The 19,764-nt window shown below is 35.3% G+C and overlaps 3 protein-coding genes across 6 annotated transcripts; 1 reads left to right on the top strand and 2 right to left on the bottom strand.

The window, feature by feature from the left end:
* Positions 1 to 439: 439 nt before the first annotated feature.
* LOC135633531 (uncharacterized) lies at positions 440 to 3,182 on the bottom strand. Its single transcript, XM_065143080.1, has 6 exons — positions 2,955 to 3,182; positions 1,679 to 1,777; positions 1,490 to 1,598; positions 1,016 to 1,087; positions 873 to 878; positions 440 to 783 (listed from the first exon to the last, which is right to left on the bottom strand). Exons 1-6 carry the CDS (start codon positions 3,143 to 3,145, stop codon positions 679 to 681), a joined length of 582 nt encoding a protein of 193 aa, XP_064999152.1. The 5' UTR covers positions 3,146 to 3,182; the 3' UTR covers positions 440 to 678.
* Positions 3,183 to 4,220: 1,038 nt separating this feature from the next.
* LOC135585073 (heterogeneous nuclear ribonucleoprotein 1-like) lies at positions 4,221 to 12,114 on the bottom strand. Of its 4 annotated transcripts, none has more exons than XM_065143797.1 (5): positions 11,856 to 12,114; positions 11,606 to 11,760; positions 10,928 to 11,157; positions 9,547 to 10,744; positions 4,221 to 4,781 (listed from the first exon to the last, which is right to left on the bottom strand). In XM_065143797.1, the coding sequence occupies exons 3-5, from the start codon at positions 11,147 to 11,149 to the stop codon at positions 4,768 to 4,770; spliced, it is 1,434 nt and encodes a 477-aa protein (XP_064999869.1). In that variant the 5' UTR covers positions 11,150 to 11,157; positions 11,606 to 11,760; positions 11,856 to 12,114; the 3' UTR covers positions 4,221 to 4,767. The 4 variants fall into 4 exon arrangements, with proteins under 4 accessions (XP_064999869.1, XP_009390838.2, XP_064999870.1 ...); XM_009392563.3 differs by having other exon boundaries at positions 11,610 to 11,760; XM_065143798.1 differs by having other exon boundaries at positions 10,928 to 11,150; positions 11,622 to 11,760.
* Positions 12,115 to 14,239: 2,125 nt separating this feature from the next.
* On the top strand, positions 14,240 to 19,559 carry LOC135632670 (E3 ubiquitin-protein ligase At3g02290-like). Its single transcript, XM_065141332.1, has 5 exons — positions 14,240 to 14,321; positions 14,844 to 14,997; positions 16,734 to 17,154; positions 18,025 to 18,134; positions 19,291 to 19,559. The coding sequence occupies exons 2-5, from the start codon at positions 14,926 to 14,928 to the stop codon at positions 19,315 to 19,317; spliced, it is 630 nt and encodes a 209-aa protein (XP_064997404.1). The 5' UTR covers positions 14,240 to 14,321; positions 14,844 to 14,925; the 3' UTR covers positions 19,318 to 19,559.
* Positions 19,560 to 19,764: the final 205 nt, after the last annotated feature.

Genomic DNA, 19,764 nt, shown 5'->3' with positions numbered 1-19,764 from the left:
GAGATTCAAATTTGGTATCTTACAATAAAGTGTCAAAATCTTTATCAGATAAATTAACTGATATATTTTTTGATATTTTATCTAAGCACTCAGAAGAGCAACAAGTATTATTATTATTATTATTATTATTATTATTATTATTATTATTATTATTATTATTATTATTATTATTATTATTATTATATTATGAAAAATATTGTTAAGAGCCTCAGACCACTCTTTTGTATGGCACTCGTAAACATAATATTATATAATCCCTCAAATGTGATAATATATTGCATGACTAATTTTAGCAAATTGTTAAGTTCCAAGCAGATGGTTTCAGAAAATGAAGTTGTATACTCTTTCAAATGGGATAACATATGAAATATGAAAATTCACACACTAAAAGGGGAAAGACAAAATGTCCACTATTATCATGGGAAAAACTCATTCAATCTAAAGACAAAAGGGCAGCTTGTAGTAAATTTTGGTACATGTTTCATCCAAATTCTAGACCTAGTCATTTTAGGAACACTAGCAAGCAAATGTTATAACCAGGTGAGGATAAAGGTTGACCATTAAAAAGTTCCCTGCTAGTCCTATCAATTAGAAAACACTGAGGTATCATAAAGAAAACTCAGCCTGTAGACACTGAAAACATTCTCAAAGAAATCAGGCAATCAATTGGAAATCAAATTAGCGCTTCTTCTTGCTTGACTTTGATGGAGTTGCAATCACGTAGACGAACAATCCGACCAATGTCAGAACAGACACCAGCGATCCATATTTAGCTAACAGCCTCTGCATACACCGAATCATTTTAAATCGATGAGCTTTAGACTGGGAATGTTTCGGAAGTATGATGAATACACTGAAAGAAGTAGACTTACCTTTGCCTGAATCAAGTTGAATCATATATTGTGCCGGTTTGCAGAGAATGCCAACACATGAAAGTCGCAATCGAGCATCAGAAATTGCAAGACAGGGAACAACTAATTAGTAATGGATGCATAATGCCATGTGGATGACTCACCCATTCAAATTTCTTTTCAGGAGGCTTGTCGGCGAGAACATCTATTGGCTGAATGGGGGTAGAATAAGCTTCCTACAAGGGTGAACATCAATTACAACATCCTTCCAGTGAATAAAAGAGGTAGCAAACATCGATCATTAACCATATTAGCAAAAGGTTATAATATAGGTATGGATTCTTATCTACAATTTCTCCAGCAAAATCTCCGAGGCTTTTAAAATAGGTGATAAGAAATCATTTAAGCACTTTAACAAATTTCAGAATGTTCAAGAACATTCTTATTATTATTGCCACAGAAGGATAACTCTCAAGAAGTAGAACGCAAGTTGTTGTCCTTCATGCCCAATATTTTCTTTAAAAGATTTCATGCTCAACGGTTTCAAATGCAAGCCAAAATGAAATACAATACGGACTCAAAATGCATCGCCTTAAAATCTTACTAATGCTCCTTTACAAACGAGATAAGAACCATACCTGTAGGGCAGCCTTTGTGGGAATACGAAATTTGATGACAGCAGGAGAACCATGGAACATGCCCTTCGCTTTAGACTCCAAGACAAAAGAGTGAGAGGCTGAGGAACCACTGTAAGTAACAGAAATCATATTTATCACAAAGACCAATGGCTTTACCATGAATGAGATTGTAGGATTAGATATGCTTACGCATCAAGCCTTTCCCATGTCTTTGATGTGCTGCCAGAGACAAGATCAAACATATCTTGTGACCAACTATCATCGTTCATGCTCACGTCATATGCAGTCCTGAAATATTACCGATTAACGTACAGCATGATGTATGCAAATCAACAAAGCACACTGATGAAGGAAATTCTGGGTGGACCCAAGGCTAAAAACCACAACTCTTACCTGACAATAATACACTTAAGAAGAAGTTACTAAGATTTATTGATAACAGACACTAATCATAAAAGAAATATAAAATGTTGATTGAAAATGGCTCCAATCTAAATGAATGAGCAATTTGTCATTGCATTGGCTCCATACAAAGATCTCACAGAATTGCAAGGAACATAAGAAAGGATAAAAAAGAGATGCGAATAAGGAGAGAATGGAACATAAAGGCCTAATTACCAAAAACAAACTTCAAATTTTGATAGGTAATCACCTCTAACAAAGGAAAACAAATGTCTGCATAGCACTTAGAATATGAGAATTACAAGATTAATCAAGGAATTCCGGATGGCGCAATAGCTAACCTCATAACAGATTTTAAAGAAGATACAAAAAGTTTCGAAACAACTTGGACAAATTGGAACAAGCAAGGGAATTTAAATAAATTAGAGAATAAACTGATTGATTTATTTCCACGCTTTATATGCAAGCAAAAACATGAAATATAAATAAAGACAAGTGAAACAATAACCAACAAAGCAAAAGGCAGGCAGCACTTAACTGACTTATTCATTCTAAGTAGTTCTTTGTTGTTGCAAGTGATCTCAAAATAAGCTATTGAGCTCAAGAATAATTGATTAACTCTGGAGAATGGTTTAATGACTAATCAATCCCTCAATTGGCATGAATTTGTCATGATGGAAATAACAGAACCTATTTTATAAAACAAGATTCAAAACTATATCCGATACACAAAGAAAAGAGATATTAGTAGCAAACAAAGTACTTGTATACCAAGCAGATGGTATAAAGAAAGCTAATAAAGTAAGAAATCAACGAAAAAAGTAACGTTTCCTAGATCTGAGATGTCATGCATATGATTCCATTAGAACAGACGATCGATACGAGGTAAACTATGTCTTTTCAATCTGCGATGTCATCGAATGGATAGATCGGCATTTGATATCAATCAGCGTATCCCCGATTGGAGACGCCGTACGTACGATCCATCAGTTAGATCGGACGATCGATAAGAGAAACAGAACTCTAGACCGTAAAAATGCGTAGATCTTTGGGGCTAACTCACGAGAGTCCTTCGTTGTAGAGGTCGATCGAGACGGAGACCCGCTCGACGCCAGATTTGAGCCGCGTGAGGCTCACCTTCTTGTGCGCGACCATGAATGGCGCATCGGAGCTTGCCATCACTGCCGGAAGGGCGGCGACGAGGAGCGCCGCGAGGAGGTAGAGGAGGAAAGCTCCCGATCTCGGCCTCGCCATGGCTAGGGTTACACAGGTCCTCGGACAATAGCCGGTGCGAAGTACCCGTCCACATTGGTTCCTTCCCTTTTATCTTCCTACTCTGGCGAAGTTACAATATGCCCCCTAACAAAAGCATTATTACGTAGAAACTCAAATCACATTAAAAGAAACAAACTTTATATGTACTATGTTTAGGGGGTTATTTGAAAACTTCACATTAATCCCCTTCTTCTATTTTTCTTCTCTGACGAAGTTACAGTATGCCCCCTAACAAAAGTATTATTACATTTCTTCTATAGAACTGTACATTCGTTACGATATATTGATTTCTTCTATAAAAAGATAATCACTTATCTTTTTATGATTTCATCGAGGATATTTTGATTAAAAGATAAAAATGATGCTCCTAATAAAAATCAAATATGGAGGTGTCATCTTATAAAAATCTATTATTAAATTTTTTTTCGATAAATTATCTAAATATAAATCTCACTTATCTTTTTATGATTTCATCGAGGATATTTTGATTAAAAGATAAAAAAACGATGCTCCTAATAAAAATCAAATATGGGGGTGTCATCTTATAAAAACCCATTATTAGAATTTTTTTGATAAATTATCTAAATATAAATCTCAAAATATATAATAATAATAAAATATTTAAAATTTCAAATGATATTTGAAACTCTTGACTTTTTGCTGAATGAATGAAATTTTGAGTTGGATAAGTTTGATGGATCAATACCAAATTAGTATTTCATTAAATAAAAATTTACATTCTTAATCTCTGATAAGTAAATCCAGTATATTACTACCATATTATTGTTACAGTGCCATCAAAATAAAAAAAATATATTTTTTTATGTAACCAAATAAGATTTTAAATCCTCAGCATGATGGAGTACACACCACCACCACATGAGCTGACCTTTATACAGCAGCCACATACATATCCAAATCCACTGTGAAAACCAAAATGAACATTTATAACATATATGCCTCACTTTTAGGAGCAAAGAGAAAGTAAAGGCTAATACTATTCCCCAAAAACATAAGAAAAGCAATAGAAAGTGCATGGCATTACATATGCAAATGACTAATGAATCACCTCACTTCAGATATTGAAAGTAATACATGATATAGTTATTTTGGGACAATCCACAATAACAACACAACCTAATCTCTGGTACATCTGAAAGAACAAATAAAACAAAATTAAATAGAAACAAACAAGGAAGATCAAAGTACCTGACAAGAACCAACTCTTAGTACAACAACATGCTATCTTTTGTTTTTGTAGAGATATAACTAGGCCTATTTGGCACATGGGTTGCGTAAATCTGAACAGTTCAGAATGTATCCCCCCGACAAAATTACATCTCAATCAAACCCAAAGAAACGAAATCTACATGGCACACGGAACTAAACTCAAACTCCAAAGCTTGACACAAGAACCATTATTTTGAATATTCTGGATCTGGATCTTCTTTTTTTGTCTGATTCCTCCCAGGTTAGCTGTATAAAATTAACTAACCAATACAATGTACGAGATATGAAAAACTCAAAGCCGTCCACCTCACTCACAAGATGGTTCACCTATCGTAATCTTAGAACTCGATAAGTATGTAGCAAATATCACCTTAGGTAGCAATTCCTGCAACAAAAAGTTAAATATCAGGAAACAATTATCCTTTACAAAGGAAATCAAATAGATTTCTATCATGCAAAACTTGGAAGGAAGACTTTGATCCCATAAGTGCATATCTGGAAAAACATGCAGGCTATACCTTTAGCTCTCTGCCAATATATCTTTAACATATTAGAATTTTTTGAGAGGCAATATAATGTGAATAAGTATCATAGAGACAAGATAAGAAGCAGAACAAAAATAAATTTGAAAATATCTGCTTGCACACCTATATGAACCACTGAAGATTTCTTCCATCTAGATAGTAGATACTGTATCCATACCCTCAGTACGGAAAAAGAAATACAGCTGTCATATGGTGAAACATATGATGGTTGACTCTTTATTATTTGTTGTTTTTTGCAAAACAAGTCAAATTTAATTAACCCAAAATATGATGATAAACTTCCAGGAAGCAGAAACAAAACAAATTATCCCTCCTAGTGTTTATGAACAGACTATCTTATGCACAAACCACCCAGATATTATTATGGCATCAATGCTGAACCTTCATAGGAGGAAATTTATCCAAACATTATTTCTCAGAAGAAGTTAGAACTACATCAGAAGCACACTTAACAACAAGATCCCTATCAATATGAATTGTTAGTCCATGCTCTGAAGTTGTATCCAGTCATCAATATAAACATGAAGTCCAACAAATATAAATAAATTCTGAAGCAAGGTCAAGCATGAAGATACTAGTGTGGATAAACCTACAATTCATCTGGAGTACACAATGAGAATATAGGTTAAGTGACTTGATAAACAAAAAGGTAGAAAGATATGGATTACTAGCCATTTTGATGAGGTTTGTCATGATGCTAATTTGGTGAGCAATTGAATCTAATTGGGGTAGGTTGAGAGTTTTAATGCATAGGTTCTTGATTATTGTCATATGGATTCATTGAGATTTAAGCGAAGCTATGTTCTCAGCTACAGGAAGAATGCCTAGAATGCAAAGGATATATACCTTGGTTTGAGAAACTAAGAAACTGTACTTCATTACGGAAATTCTATTCCGTGCTAACGAACCGCTTACTAAAAGAATAAATTTACTTAATGATGCATTTAGGTTGCTTACCTTCAGGCCTCTGTTGCATGCACTAGGGAAGTAGTTCAATTATTACAGCCAATACTAGTCTAAAGTTCGAGATGCTCATCTTTCCATATATACACAAGCACTCGCAGGCTGTAGAATCCACGCCAAATGAAGTGCAGGCTAATGGTGCAAAAACAACTAAATCATCTTGTGCTGTTGAAACCTAAAGTTTTGGTAGCATGTACACTTAGTTTACACTTAACAGTATCATAGTAAGAAAATTATCATCATCCTATGAAACCACATGAAACTAGCAAGATGTGCTTAATTAAATTCAAAAGCCTTGTCATAGAGTCCATATACTGTTTGTGTTTAGCTCGAAGATTATGCAGCTCATGCCTTTGTTTCTTCATCTGATGGTAGAAGGGTTCAAACTGTTCACCTAAACTTATTCATTAAGCAAATTTAGGTATCTATTTTGTTATACTCTGTGTAGCAGACCTTAGATAACGCAAACAGCAAAACAATGAAACAAATTGAAATAAAATTTAAATTTGTGTGCAAACTATGTTTCATGTTCTATAATTGAAAGCACCCTGCAGATTGCCAGACCAGACCTTGGTCCCATAAATTATATTTCCGCGTTGACAACCCAACTCTAATGTTTCAAAGTGCAGAGTATAAAATGAATCTCAGAGAAAAAAGTTGAAAATGTTATAACAAACGAGCTAGCATATATATTAACTTGCATAATGGTTCTTAACTACCATATGAGTTGGCCAGACATGTTGGAATCTGTAAGGTACATATCCAGGGTAGAAAGCTTCCAGGACACTATAGTCATTCTTGTATACAATGAATTAAGAGGTTAACTAAATATGGTCAGAGTAAATTCAGATCTAAAAATATACAGCAAAGAGAAAGATACATGTATCAGTGGGAGAAGAAATAAATGTCCATCCATCTACAGTGAGGTCAAGTGGATTTTTGGGTGTGTTAATGTACAAGGGTCTTCAACTTGATATCAAGCAAACTGTTAAGACTAATACAACTACGTACAGAATTACAAAAACTTCATCAGTTTCTTCTTTGTTTTCCTTTTTGTTTTTTGGGAAAAAGTTGCCAATATTGTGAACCTCTCATTCCCAGCCTTTAATGGTCTCTGTCCAGGGTTACACAAGCTCTTTAATTGTCATTTTCAAGATCAATGCAATAAAAAAATGAGATAAGACCATCCAAACCATTGCAAACCAGCAGAATTTTGTCTCTTTTACAAAGTCCAAAAATTGCTTTCAATTTCTCATAGTGGACTACAGTAATTCTTGTTAGATCTCCATCTCTTCTTTTTTCTAAGAAGTAAGGCACCTAGAATATTTGTTGTTCATGATTCAGATAATATGTTTCACACTCCAAGACTGAAGCAGACCGAGTTAGTGAAGTTGAACCACTATGAAATTGATAAAATTCAAGTATAATTACAGAGTTCGGTGCAAATATCTAATGCAAAGTATTAATAATTTTTCAACTGTTTCATCATTTTTCAGAACTTTACTGATATTAGCATTTACAGAGCCAAATTCTGAGGTTCAGCCATTCATTTGAGATGTGTGAGGTTCATTCATGTTTGTTAGAGATCTTACTGACCCTTCTCTATACAAAATTTAGAGAATCCTTTTATAATGATTAATGATGACTATTATGTAGGTTAAAATTCCTATAATCTTGCAGCCAGGGAACCACCATAATTGCTGTTTGCCATCCTTCACCATTTTCTTGAAAAGCTTAAAGAAACCAGGTAATCCTAATTTTTATTGAAACCGAATTGTTATCGGGTTTAGTATGGGTGCACCTAATCAAGGAGGTGTTGTTCATCAAAGGATGATAACACAAGCGATGGTTGGGCTGGCATAACATTTGCAATAATGAAAGCCAAAAATAGCAAATTGTGATAGAATTTCCTTGATACAAAGTGGAAAAGTTAAGTTAAAAATGGTATTCTTCCACACTCCTTTGATGGAGCAGCTTAAACCTTTCTTGGTTGCAGAAAGCTTGGATAAGGAGAAGGTACTGTATCTCCTGTGTGCTTCAAACTTCAAAGTAATGTGTATGATTGTTAGAGATAAGAAAAGACGAGGCATGAGGAAGATTCTGAACCACTTATCTGCAATGTGTTCAAGAAAGTGTTTTCTAAGGAAAGATGCTTCCCTTATAATGAACAACAATATCAGCTTAAAACAAAAAATCCATATAGCAAAGGAAAAAAATGTGAAGGACTAGTCAATCTTGCCCCTAGCCTTTCTAGTACTGAGGAGAGAATGCAAAAGATTCTATACAGGATTGAGTTTATGGCAGCATTTCAGTCCATAGTTTGCTTTTAAATATGATCGGGACCCTTTCTTTGGAAAGTGCAACCAAGTTGTTCTGAGCTAAGAGGTAACTAAAACAAAACAAGAGATTCAAGTGGATAAAGTCCTTAGACAACCACAACTTTGAGTATTTAAGCATAATTTCAGGATCTCAAAGGGCATGAAGGAATTTCAAACATGGACTTAAAAGTCTCTATGGCACTCCATCTGTGCAAGGAATAGAACAACATCATGATCATGTGAAATGCACTAGGTCCAATAGAAGACATCTTGTGAATGCTTATAAATGATTTCTGGTGCTTATTCTAAATGTGGTCAGTGGGGTTAAAAAAAATATGGTCGGCGATAATCAAACAGATCTTCAGAAGAATCGGAAGTATCAGACAGTGCAAGCACTTCAACTTAACTAGGAAACTCAAGCCCATACACCCCAATCCATACAAGGTCAAGCACCCCTGCTGAACACAAGAGGCAGATGAAACAATCAAGGTAAAGCGCATGTTGTAGACAGAATAGTCAGGTTTCTAATTGTAGTAGTGAGTGACATTTTTCAGTTTTTCCCATACATGTTCATGTTTTGACAAATCCTATTGCTCTCTTGCATTTCATTCTACTTTCATTTAGTAGTACAAATTACCTTCTAACACTTTGGAGCTTTAGTTGTGTAAAAAATCTGTGGGGATATGGTTGCTGCCAATGATGTTTCAAATTCTTATTCTACCAAGCAGATGGTCTTGAATGTTAGCAGAATTGTCTGTCATGAGCATATATAACTTTGACATAATAAAAGGAAGGATTTGTTGACAGCCCAGTAAGGGCCATGCCCAGTATTTGAATTCAGTAATGATTGTTGGTGAGAATAAAACTACCGATGTAAAATGCTGATTCTGTATGTAAGATGACGGAAACAATAAAAGTTTAGCATGTAATGTTTGGTATGTGCATTATATAAGCATACATTTAAAATATATTCATCCTCAAAAAGTAAGAAGCATCATCTTTCTCAAACATTGCAATGAAGAGAATGACTATGCACACAGTACATGGAATTTTATAGGATGATTAAAGCATAAAAGGTGAAACTTTGAGGGTTGACCACAAAACTTAGATGACTTATGGATGCAATGATGCGTAAAAGTGTTTATTCATTAGTGGATTTATGAATCCGATTGATGCATGAAAATGTTCATTCATATTGGCATCTAAAAGTAGTTTATTCAGGTTTCATACTTACATGCATGCTCATGCCTGTAATTTTCTTCTTCAAGGCTAACAAGAAGACATATATAATCTATATTTGGATAAAGTTAAAGAAACTGCTTACCTCTATTTGGTTGTCTATTGGTGACATTATAATTGCCCGCATAACCAGCAGAGCCCTTGCCTATGATATCTGAAGGCATATTACCAAGCCCATATTCAAATGGACCGGTACCCTCAAGTTCTGAAGATGATGATCGCCAAGTAGGATCATCATAAACTGAACTGCCACTGTACAGCTCCACATAATTTCCTTCAAATTCACCGGTTGATGCAGCAAAGGAAGTTTTAGCAGATATAGTACCACCTTCTCTCCCAAAATTGCCAGCACCAAGATCGAAATCACTATCATCATCTCCATAACTGAGATTCCCACTAACATAACTGGAAGTGCTTTCCCCAGCCCGAGCTGAGATAGGAGGAGCACTTCCCCAGTTCGAAGTCCTATTGGCAAAGCCGCCAAGGCTACCATTCCCAAAGGCCATATAGTCATTGTAACTTGCATTATTCATAGTATAGCTAAGACCTCTACCACCCCAAGCATTCCGAACCATTGAGCTGAAATCAGAGCTAGTATTTGTACTACTCCCACCATAACCATTAGGACTAGTGTATCTAGTGGAGTTCCCAGTGTAATATGGGCTTAAACCACCCCCATATCCAATATTGTTGCTAAAACTTGAATTCCCTCCAAGGTTTGGTATCATACTAGGTTCAAAATTCATCTTCATTCCAAAGCCAGGACCAAATGAAGAGAAACCATTCCTTGCACTACTAGAAAGTCCTAATCGACTATCCGTCCTCATTCCGTAGCCACCAATCAAGCTTGGATTGTATCCCTGAGTATATCCATTCAGAAAGCTGTTCACTCTATTCAGACCGGAGTTATATCCACCAATAGGGGAGCGCATGTTAGGCCCTGGGGAGAGTTCTCTGGGAACAGCTCTCTTGACCTCTACCATCTTGCCATTCAGCTCATGGAAGCTTTTAAATAGCACCTTATCCACAGCATCCTCTGAGTCGTAGGTGATGAAACCAAATCCCCTGGGCCTACGGGTGTTGTGATCATACATCACCACAACATCAGTGACTGTCCCAAACTGATCAAAGTACTTCTTGAAGTCACCCTCTGTAATGGTGGATGGCAGGCCTCCCACAAAAATCTTCTTAGTGCGGCCGTTACCAGGAGAAGCATGCACGTTGCTGTTGTTTCTACAGAGGATCTGTTGGTCGTCCTTGGGAACAGCTTTCTTCGCCTCAACCTGAGCAATTGATCGATTCAATATAACAGTTTCACGAACGAATTGCTGATCATCGAGAATTGTCTAAAACTAAATGCCATCAACATTGTCCAGAATCAAAATCACGAGTTATAATTTGCAATGCTGAGCGTAAATATTTTAAAGCATGTTCAAAGAGCAGAAGAAAAAAGGCTGGACATTTACCATCCGACCATCGATCACATGCTTTTCCATGACAACCTGCTCGGCGACGGTCGGGTCTGAGAACACAACGAATCCGAAACCACGAGCGCGGCCAGTGGTCCGGTCCTTCATGATCACGGCCTCCACCACCTCTCCGTAGTTCCTGAAGTACTCCCGCAGGCGCTCCTCGTTGGTGTCCCAGGAAATCCCACCGACGAACAGCTTTCCAAGATCCGACCGCATTCTGTTTTCTGCAAATTAAGCATCCTTGACTTCCCGTTGCCACAATCATAATCAGATGAAGCCGAATTCCACCAATTCAAGACAGATACAACCCCCCAGACAAAAAAAAAAATCACGCTTTACCAATCAAACGGAATGAATGATGGAAAAGAAAAGAAATCAATTTTGAAGAATCGATGCAAATAGTTATGATCGACTTCAGAGAACAACTCGAACATTCCTTTTTGAGTCCTCCAAAATGTTTGATAGCTCGGGCGATCAGAAATGGCGTAGATCCGATGGGAATAAGAAAGCCATCACAGGAGCACGCGATTCGATGCTCAACCGAATCGGACAAACCGAAAAAGGAATCCGACACCACAATCGAGACCAGGAAGATAAAATCGGGCAAAATCAACGGGATTCGCGGATGGGGCCAAAGCGAAACCAAATCAGAAATCACAAGTAAGACGGCACCTACGGAGGGTCTCACCGATCTGAAGCGTGCGCCGGGAGCGAAGACGAGAAGAGCAATCGGGGCGATTCTAAGATCTGCGAGGCGGCATCAGAGAAACAACAACAACAACAACAACAACAACAAACTCTTATCTTCCTCTTCCTCTCTCTTTTTCCTTTCGATCGACAAACATACAAACAAAAATTAATAATAATAATAATAATAATAATAATAAAGGGAATCTCTTTCAGCTTCAAGCGCTTCCTCTACCTTCCTCCGATTCCGCCCGCCTCAGCAAGCAAATGGAAGGAGCGAAGACGAACGAACGTGGCCTTTCCTACATCAAAAACATATCCATTAATCTATCCTATCAGCCTCCTATGCGAAGAAAGAGGGAGGATGGAGGGATGCATAAATAGGCGGAGAAAGGGGCGTGTGGGTGGGGAGATCTCCCTCGGCTGTCGTGTGGTGCGGTAAGGTAAGAAATGGCGAGGAAAGCTGGTGAGACCCCATCGCCGCTGCGTTGGATTTCGAATGGTTTACGCTCGAATTAGTAAGTGAAAGCGTTGTCTTGTTCGGTTCGCGAGCCCGCGCCGAACCGATCCCAACCCCGCGCAAACCCAACCGCCGGTGCGCGCCACATATTTGCAGGTATTCTTCCAATTGGGCCTTTTTTCCTACAAAAAGACTCCCCCCAAAAAATATATATATTATTTATTTATTTATTTCCATTTTTGAAATCAAAATATGAGATTTCCATTTCCATTTCCATTGTAGATGTAACTATGGATGAATGATTAATGGTGTGTAGGAGGAGAGAAGGAAAATTTCCATTGGCAATTGACTCAAATAGTTTTGGTAGACATTTGTGGAAGGAAACTACTACTACTTGTTGGTTTGTTCTTAATATAAACTTGCTTGAGGATTTAATGGATTTGTTGTCACACATGCTATGTTTATTCTTAGTAATAATTAAAATATATTCTTATATGTATTGTATGGTAGGAAGATCAACTTGTGTTCTTAGCAACATATAATTTTTTAAAAAGAAAATTCTATTATTCTTTCTTTAAATTTAAATAGAAAGTGTGTAAATTATATATATATATATTTTTTTAAAATTTTTAAAATCCTCCCAAAGCTGAAAAACTCATCCCTACAAATATAAATATTAAATATAAATAATTATTACTTCAACATCAAAATAATAGTGTCAAAAAAGAATATCTTGGTTTCAATAGTTAACTATGTTGAGAAGACTATAAAAAGGTTAATAAGATAATTCTTATGATTTTTTGTGTTACATGCAATATTAATTAATAAATATATAAGATAATTCTTAAAATAAAAACTATTCTCGAAGATAGCATGTGATTTTAGATAATTCTTAAATTACTCTTTATAGGAATATACATATAATTTTATTTATTGAGTTCAACATATTATTTCTTAAAATATAAAATGAATATGAAATCAAGAGGAGAGGAGGAAAAAGGAAGAAGGTTAAATAGGGTATACCAATTTAATCGATTTAACTTGGAAAATAGATTGAACCATACTACTATGCAAATCGACTGCGAATATGAATTGTTTTATTGAAAGGGGAAAATGATATTTAGGATATTCGAGAAAAATAAGAGCACTAAATTGGAAATTGAAAAAGGGGGCATCATCTCCATAAAAAAAATCTAAAAAATATTTATTTTAATGAAAATCACTCATTTTATTTCATATATTTATAATATATTTATTTTATTAATATATTTGGTAAATTCAAATTATCTATATATACTTTGAAAGTTTAGAAACCACATGTTGGTCCCAATATTTATAAATACACACACATATACAATAGATATATGTTCAATAGGAATTCTCTTTTACTATAAAAAATATAGTTCATCTCAAACATCACATCATCCACCAATTAGGTTACTTTTAAGATTTTTTAATAAAAATAAATTTTAATTACATTAAATAAGATACAGAATGCTCAAATATTGACTTATATTATAGAAGTATCACTCGTGCAAAAATACACTAACTAATCGATCGATTGCGATCGGATGTCTCAACGCTCAAGATTTTAAAAAATAAATTTTAATTATATTAAATAAGATAAATAATTTTTAAATATGAACTTAAATACATTATCGAATATCTCGAAAGTGGGACAAAAAAAAAAGGATTAATGTGTAGATAGTTATATATGCATATATGTGAAGTTATATGTATTTGTCACATGTAAACACACCATACCAAACAATGTTCCTTATAGATTTCACATTAAATAAAAAAAAAAAATTGTGACAATATATCAAATTATAGGAATCTAAATAGTGCTCCATCTCTCTATCCAAAATAGGTTTTTCCAATACCATAACTTTCCTAATGAATCCAATCGAAATCCAAACTCATCATCTATTTCAATATAAATTCTCATATTAGTAATAATTATTATTTTAAATCAAATATGCTTAATTAAATATGAATCACCAACAAAGCTCGAATTCAATCATGAATTAAATGGTTTTTACTATATATATATATATATATATATATATATATATATATATTAAAGTCTATTGAAATTATATTTAAATTGCTGTGCAATACACCCATCTCTCGTCGCCCATCTCTTCCCATAGGAGAGACAGAAGGGTGAGAGCTTTGGCTCAGTTCGAGAACCTCTCTCCTAGAACGACTCGGTTTCTGGACTCGCTCCGCGTTCTACCTGTAATCTCTCTTATTTCATCTCTGATTTGGCTCTTTTCTTCTATGGGATTCTTGATTGACGCCGTCGGAGATTCTGCAGTCCTTTCTTTTTGCAATTACGATTCAAAGGTGCGGTTTTTCTTGTAGTGAGCATAGGAAGGAAAGAAAGTATCGGGAAGGAAATAAAAACGTTAACTTTATTTTTCCTTTTTGGTGGGATTGATTGGCAATCAAAGAATTTATAAGGACTTGTTTGAGTTGCGCTCAAATCAGTCTCTTTGGTGGTCTATCGTTGGTTGCATTCACGCGGATGAAATTTCGAAGCACATCCTATGGATTTCTTTGTTACTGGTTATGTTTTCTCGTCTGTTTGATTCTTTTCTTTTGGCAGAAGTTGAAGTTAATAGCTCTTTTTCGTAGTAAGTTTATCTTGCGAAGATTGGAGTTTGAAAGGCGTCCGAGCAGAAGTTGTCTCTTTTTCTAAGATTTTGTTGAACTTTAATGCTGATAAAGGAACCATCTTTGTTTGTTCGATTCCACAAGGTAGTAAATTTAAGCGCAGAATTCTTGAAGATTACACAGAGGAGGAAGGATTGGTGGGCTGTTCGGTCGTTGGAAGGATAACATGGAAGAGCGTGAACATGCTCCTTGGAGAGTAAGCTGTTTCGAATTCTTGACTCATCTCCTTGAAAATAAGGTATGTTTCATGTAATTCCTTCAGAATAACTTCTTTGGGAGTGAGAAAAGAATGACTCTTTTGCTCTCTTGTTCATGTCTTCTTCTCATGAAAAATTACACTGCCTGTTTCACACAAAAAATTGTTTTTATGAACTTCTTCGACTAATTGAAAACTATGTAAATAAACCATTTGGCTGCAAAAAAAAAGTCATAATTAGGTATCTGAACTATGATTTCTTCACCGGTAAAACTTCAAGATGTACATGGTGGCTTAATCTTTGTCTGTTTGCATTTTCTTGACAATCTATGTCCTCAGGGGCCTATTATGAAAAAGATAATTTGATTAACTTATGCATAGGAATTTTCCAGGGTTATATGCTTCATCTATAAAAATCTATAATTTAATGTGATAAGTATGACGAAAAAGATAGATCATGGGCTTAAAGTGAGCTTAGTAAATAATATTTTTACATACCAACACCATACATCATCGCAAAGCATCATCAAGGTTATGTGAATTTAGATAGATTGCATAGTCGATAATTTGGTGCCTCCCTTTCTCCTTTCCCTTGCATTCTCTATTCTACTTGTCCTCCTTACATCCATCTCCACTTCTCGTCTGGTCATTGTTGGTCCAGTGACTCTGAAACTTAAAGGAGCATGAAGCCTGGAAATCATGTGGGTTTGACCAGTTTGGCTAATTCTGCAGTCGGGATTGCTTGGTTCTGAGAAATTGGGCTTATCATTATCGATCTGGCCAATCTTGACATGGAAATTTTTGTTCCTAGGCTAGATTATCTCATCTGGAAACTGAACACAGACATGTAAATTCAAGTCAGGCTTTCTTGTTAAGCAATCAATAAAATTCTAATCAATCTCAACTATTGCTAAAAATAGCACTTGCAAATTGAGTTCTACGCATATGTTTGTTTGCCATGAGTTTATGTTCCTAGATTCTGAGTTCTGGTGAAATGTGTTGTTTTTTATAAGATTAGTTGAATTCGATCATGCCGATTGGGTATGTTTGACCCAAATCATGGGGTTTAGGTTGGATGCAGGAAGTTGGGAGTGACTGGCTTAATTGTGTTGGACCAATGTAACTCAACTTCTTGTATGTTATTTAACTGATACCAAATTCTGATAGATGCATTGGTAAAATTCCACAGAATTGACTTTGGTCTTTCCTCAGTTGAAAGTAATGTCCTTGGATCTGAACAATGTTTAATAGTTTCGAGCATTGAGCTCTCTTGGTCTCCTACTTTTAGCCAAATCCAGCTTTATGATCAAACAAAAACCTCACTACATATCTTGATCAGCGTGGTAACTGTTTAATTATTCAGGCTCTTGCTAATCAACATGACTAACTAGAATATATTATCCAGTAACAAAATGAAAAATCTCCACCACTGTAGAGTCACTGTGAGAGTGAACAAGTTCATTTTGAGGATGTGCTCGACCAATTTCTCATCTGGAGCTCATTTACTGGCTTATGTTTTAATAGTGTTTCTTTTTTAAGAGACTTTTCTTTGTTACATTGTGCATTTTGACTAGGAAATATTAGAAATTAGTGCAACATTTCTTGATATCACTCCCAATTTTCAGTAACTTAATCACCTCTGGTTGAAGTTACTACTTTTCTTGTTTGAACAAATTGATGTGAAGATTATCTGCCCAGTATTAATCAAGGGAGAGATTATACTGATGGCCAATTTGTTTGGTAAATTAATCAGTAACTTACATATGTATTTTATGCAGCGTCATCCACGATTCCGGCAGATTGAACATATTTCTCCTTCAGATGAGCAGGGGACTACCACTCTAGCTTCTACATCCTCGGTGCAAACCGATACCAGAAATGATACAGATCTTTCTTCTCCAAGGCCATTGTCACACACCGATCCTGGATGCTCTCACTCACAGTGCCAAAATGATGGATTTGTGTTACGGCGTGCCAGGGGTCCGATACCTCTTCATGAAAAATCCCAATTACTCAGATATGATTTTCATATGAACACAGAATTAATGGAGAATTTAAATGAATCCAAGTATGAAGGAGGATCCATGATGTCATCTCCGGAGAGTTCATCGAAGCAGCCATTATCAGAAATGACTACTGGAATAACATATCTGCATTCAGAATCTGAGGATGAAGATGTGTGTCCAATATGCCTTGAGGGTACGTTGAATGGAAATGTATAGATATATTAATGACTGTTTAGCTATTTTGTCACGAGTTCTTGAGATCTTCTATTTCTTATCGATAAGGCCCTATGAATTTATATTGCTTAGGACCAGCCGGTCACATAAATTTTGCATATATTAGTGCTGCAAATTGGAAGTTGATCATAGGTACAATTAGATTATTTTTTCATAGACAAATTTGGATTTGCAATTGAGCAAGAACAATCAAGTTCTTGCAGGAAGTAAGATATTATAATCTTCATCCTTATCATTCTCTACTTGTACAGGTGAGGCTACATGCATTGTTCCTTCCCATACCTTGCATTAGCAGTAGCCTCGCACACTGGACTGTCTTTTTTAGTCTACTTGTACATGGCGAGCTGCTTTTTTCACTTTTGAGCTTCAACTGATTATATTCTCCTTGTACATTATTGCTTAATTCAACAGGTTTATGATGATTATATTGTAAGGTTCAGCAGATTGTGTTAAAGGAAAGAAAGCAATCATGAGTTTCATTTCAACCATCGGAACTGTCCAAATACTAATAAAATAGCAAATTATTAGGCTCCACCTGGATTTCGCTTCCTCTTGTACTTAGTTTTTTTTTTTTTTTTTTGCAGAGTACACATATCAAAAATCCAAGAATTACTTTGAAGTACACTCACATTTACCACCAAAATTGACAAATTATTAGGCTCCACCCGGATTTAACTTCTTGTTGTACTTATTTTATTTTTGCAGAGTACACATGAAAATCCAAGAATTACTTTGAAGTGCACTCACATTTACCACCAAAATTGACAAATTATTAGGCTCGACCTGGATTTCACTTCTTGTTGTCCTTGTTTTATTTTATTTTTTGCAGAGTACACATATGAAAATCCAAGGATTCCTTTGAAGTGCACTCACATTTACCACCTTAGCTGTATATATGAATGGTTGGAGAGAAGTGAATCCTGTCCAATCTGCAGCAAGGTAACAACCCTTCTTCCAAGTGCTACTGTAATTATTGTTTATTTCAACTAAGTTTGTTCATCCAGTCCATCTCAATTGTCTATGACTCTCTTATAAATTCAGTTTCTAATTTCAATTAGTGTATAGCATAGTGGTTTTAGGTAGATTTGGCAGAATTAAGTAGGAAAAAAAGTGCAGAATACAGCTTAGCTTGTTATTGTATACTAGAACCTTTCTAAGTTCTCACATACCAGAGGAGTCATTGCCTGCAGACTAGTAGATATAGGTTTTTGTAATGGCGGAAGGGCATTACAGTTCAGCTACTTTGCTAGCACTAGAATTATAACTTCAACTAACTGGCCTGGCATGTCTCATTCATCAATTCTTCCTGGTATCTCCTTTAAGAAATCAAGAAGACTTTTCAATGGCATCACTGATGTCATTCAGTGACATACAAACTATGGTCATTATAAAGTAGAACACAATTGATGCAGATTATAGCACCTTTTTATTTCTCATAACAATTATGGACATGGCACTATTTAGGGAGAAGAAAAGAATGATCACCAAAATGATTTCGTTCATGGAACTTATACATTTAGAACAGTTCAAGAATGATACATTAACAGTGATTTTCGACATATGTCCAACCTCCAAATATGAATCAAGGTGTGGCAATTCAGATTACAGGTTTGAGAGGAGAGAAGGGTGATGCTGATCTGTAAGATGCTGGCAGTAGAGTATTAAGATGTATGCTGATCTGTAAGATGCTGTTGTTGAGACATTTGAGGTCAAACAACTTATTACAACTACAAAAGTTCAAAAATGATTGAAGAAATAAAACAAGGATTCATTATAAAGTATGTTAACTTCTCAGTGATGCTTTTTAATTCCGAGTGGTGGGCGTCTCGGAAATGAGAATATAGAGAATGTTTGGATATTTATGAACAATTAGATATTATAGATGAAGATTAAATAAAGAAAAATCGCTGTCCCAAGAAGATTTATAAATCTTATAGTTAGAAAATGTGAAACAATTAGTATCATCTTAATTAGTTAGGACTATGTGACCTGTTATTGTTGTTGTGACATAGATAGCAACATCTGACAGTGTAGCTGAAATCAATTTTGGATACGCCTTATTCTGATTTCTGTCCTTTTCTTTGGCTTTTTGTAGATGGTGCAATTTAACGAAGAAATGTGAATCCCGATTCCCTCAATGGAAGCTGCAACGCTCACATAGATGTGATCAACGTTTAAACGAAAGATGAATGATAGATAACACTTCGTCTCATTTTAATTTTGTTGTTTCTTTCTTCTGAGAAAGAAAAAGTGGATTTAACGTACTTTTATTCTGTCAACATGAGATTAAAATGCTTGTTTTATTTTGTATTTTTTTTTTCAAGTTACTTAATTCAGAAACATAGAAAGAAAAATTGGGCCTTAGACATGCTTGCATGGATAATTTGCAGTATTAATGTTGAATCTTAAGACTTATATCAGTCTATTACTCAATGTATAGTTGCATATAAACAATTTTCTTCCAAGGCCCCGAATTCTTCTCTATTAGAAAAAATAAATAAAAAAATCCTTCTTTCATTGTCAAATATAGGGAAATACGTTATTTTAAGCTCATGTTGATCCATCCTGG

The sequence above is a fragment of the Musa acuminata genome, chromosome BXJ3-3 (genome assembly GCF_036884655.1).
Source record: "Musa acuminata AAA Group cultivar baxijiao chromosome BXJ3-3, Cavendish_Baxijiao_AAA, whole genome shotgun sequence".
Classification (NCBI taxonomy): domain Eukaryota; kingdom Viridiplantae; phylum Streptophyta; class Magnoliopsida; order Zingiberales; family Musaceae; genus Musa; species Musa acuminata.
Note: the sequence above shows the minus strand (reverse complement) of the source record. Positions and strands in the feature narration are given on the sequence as shown.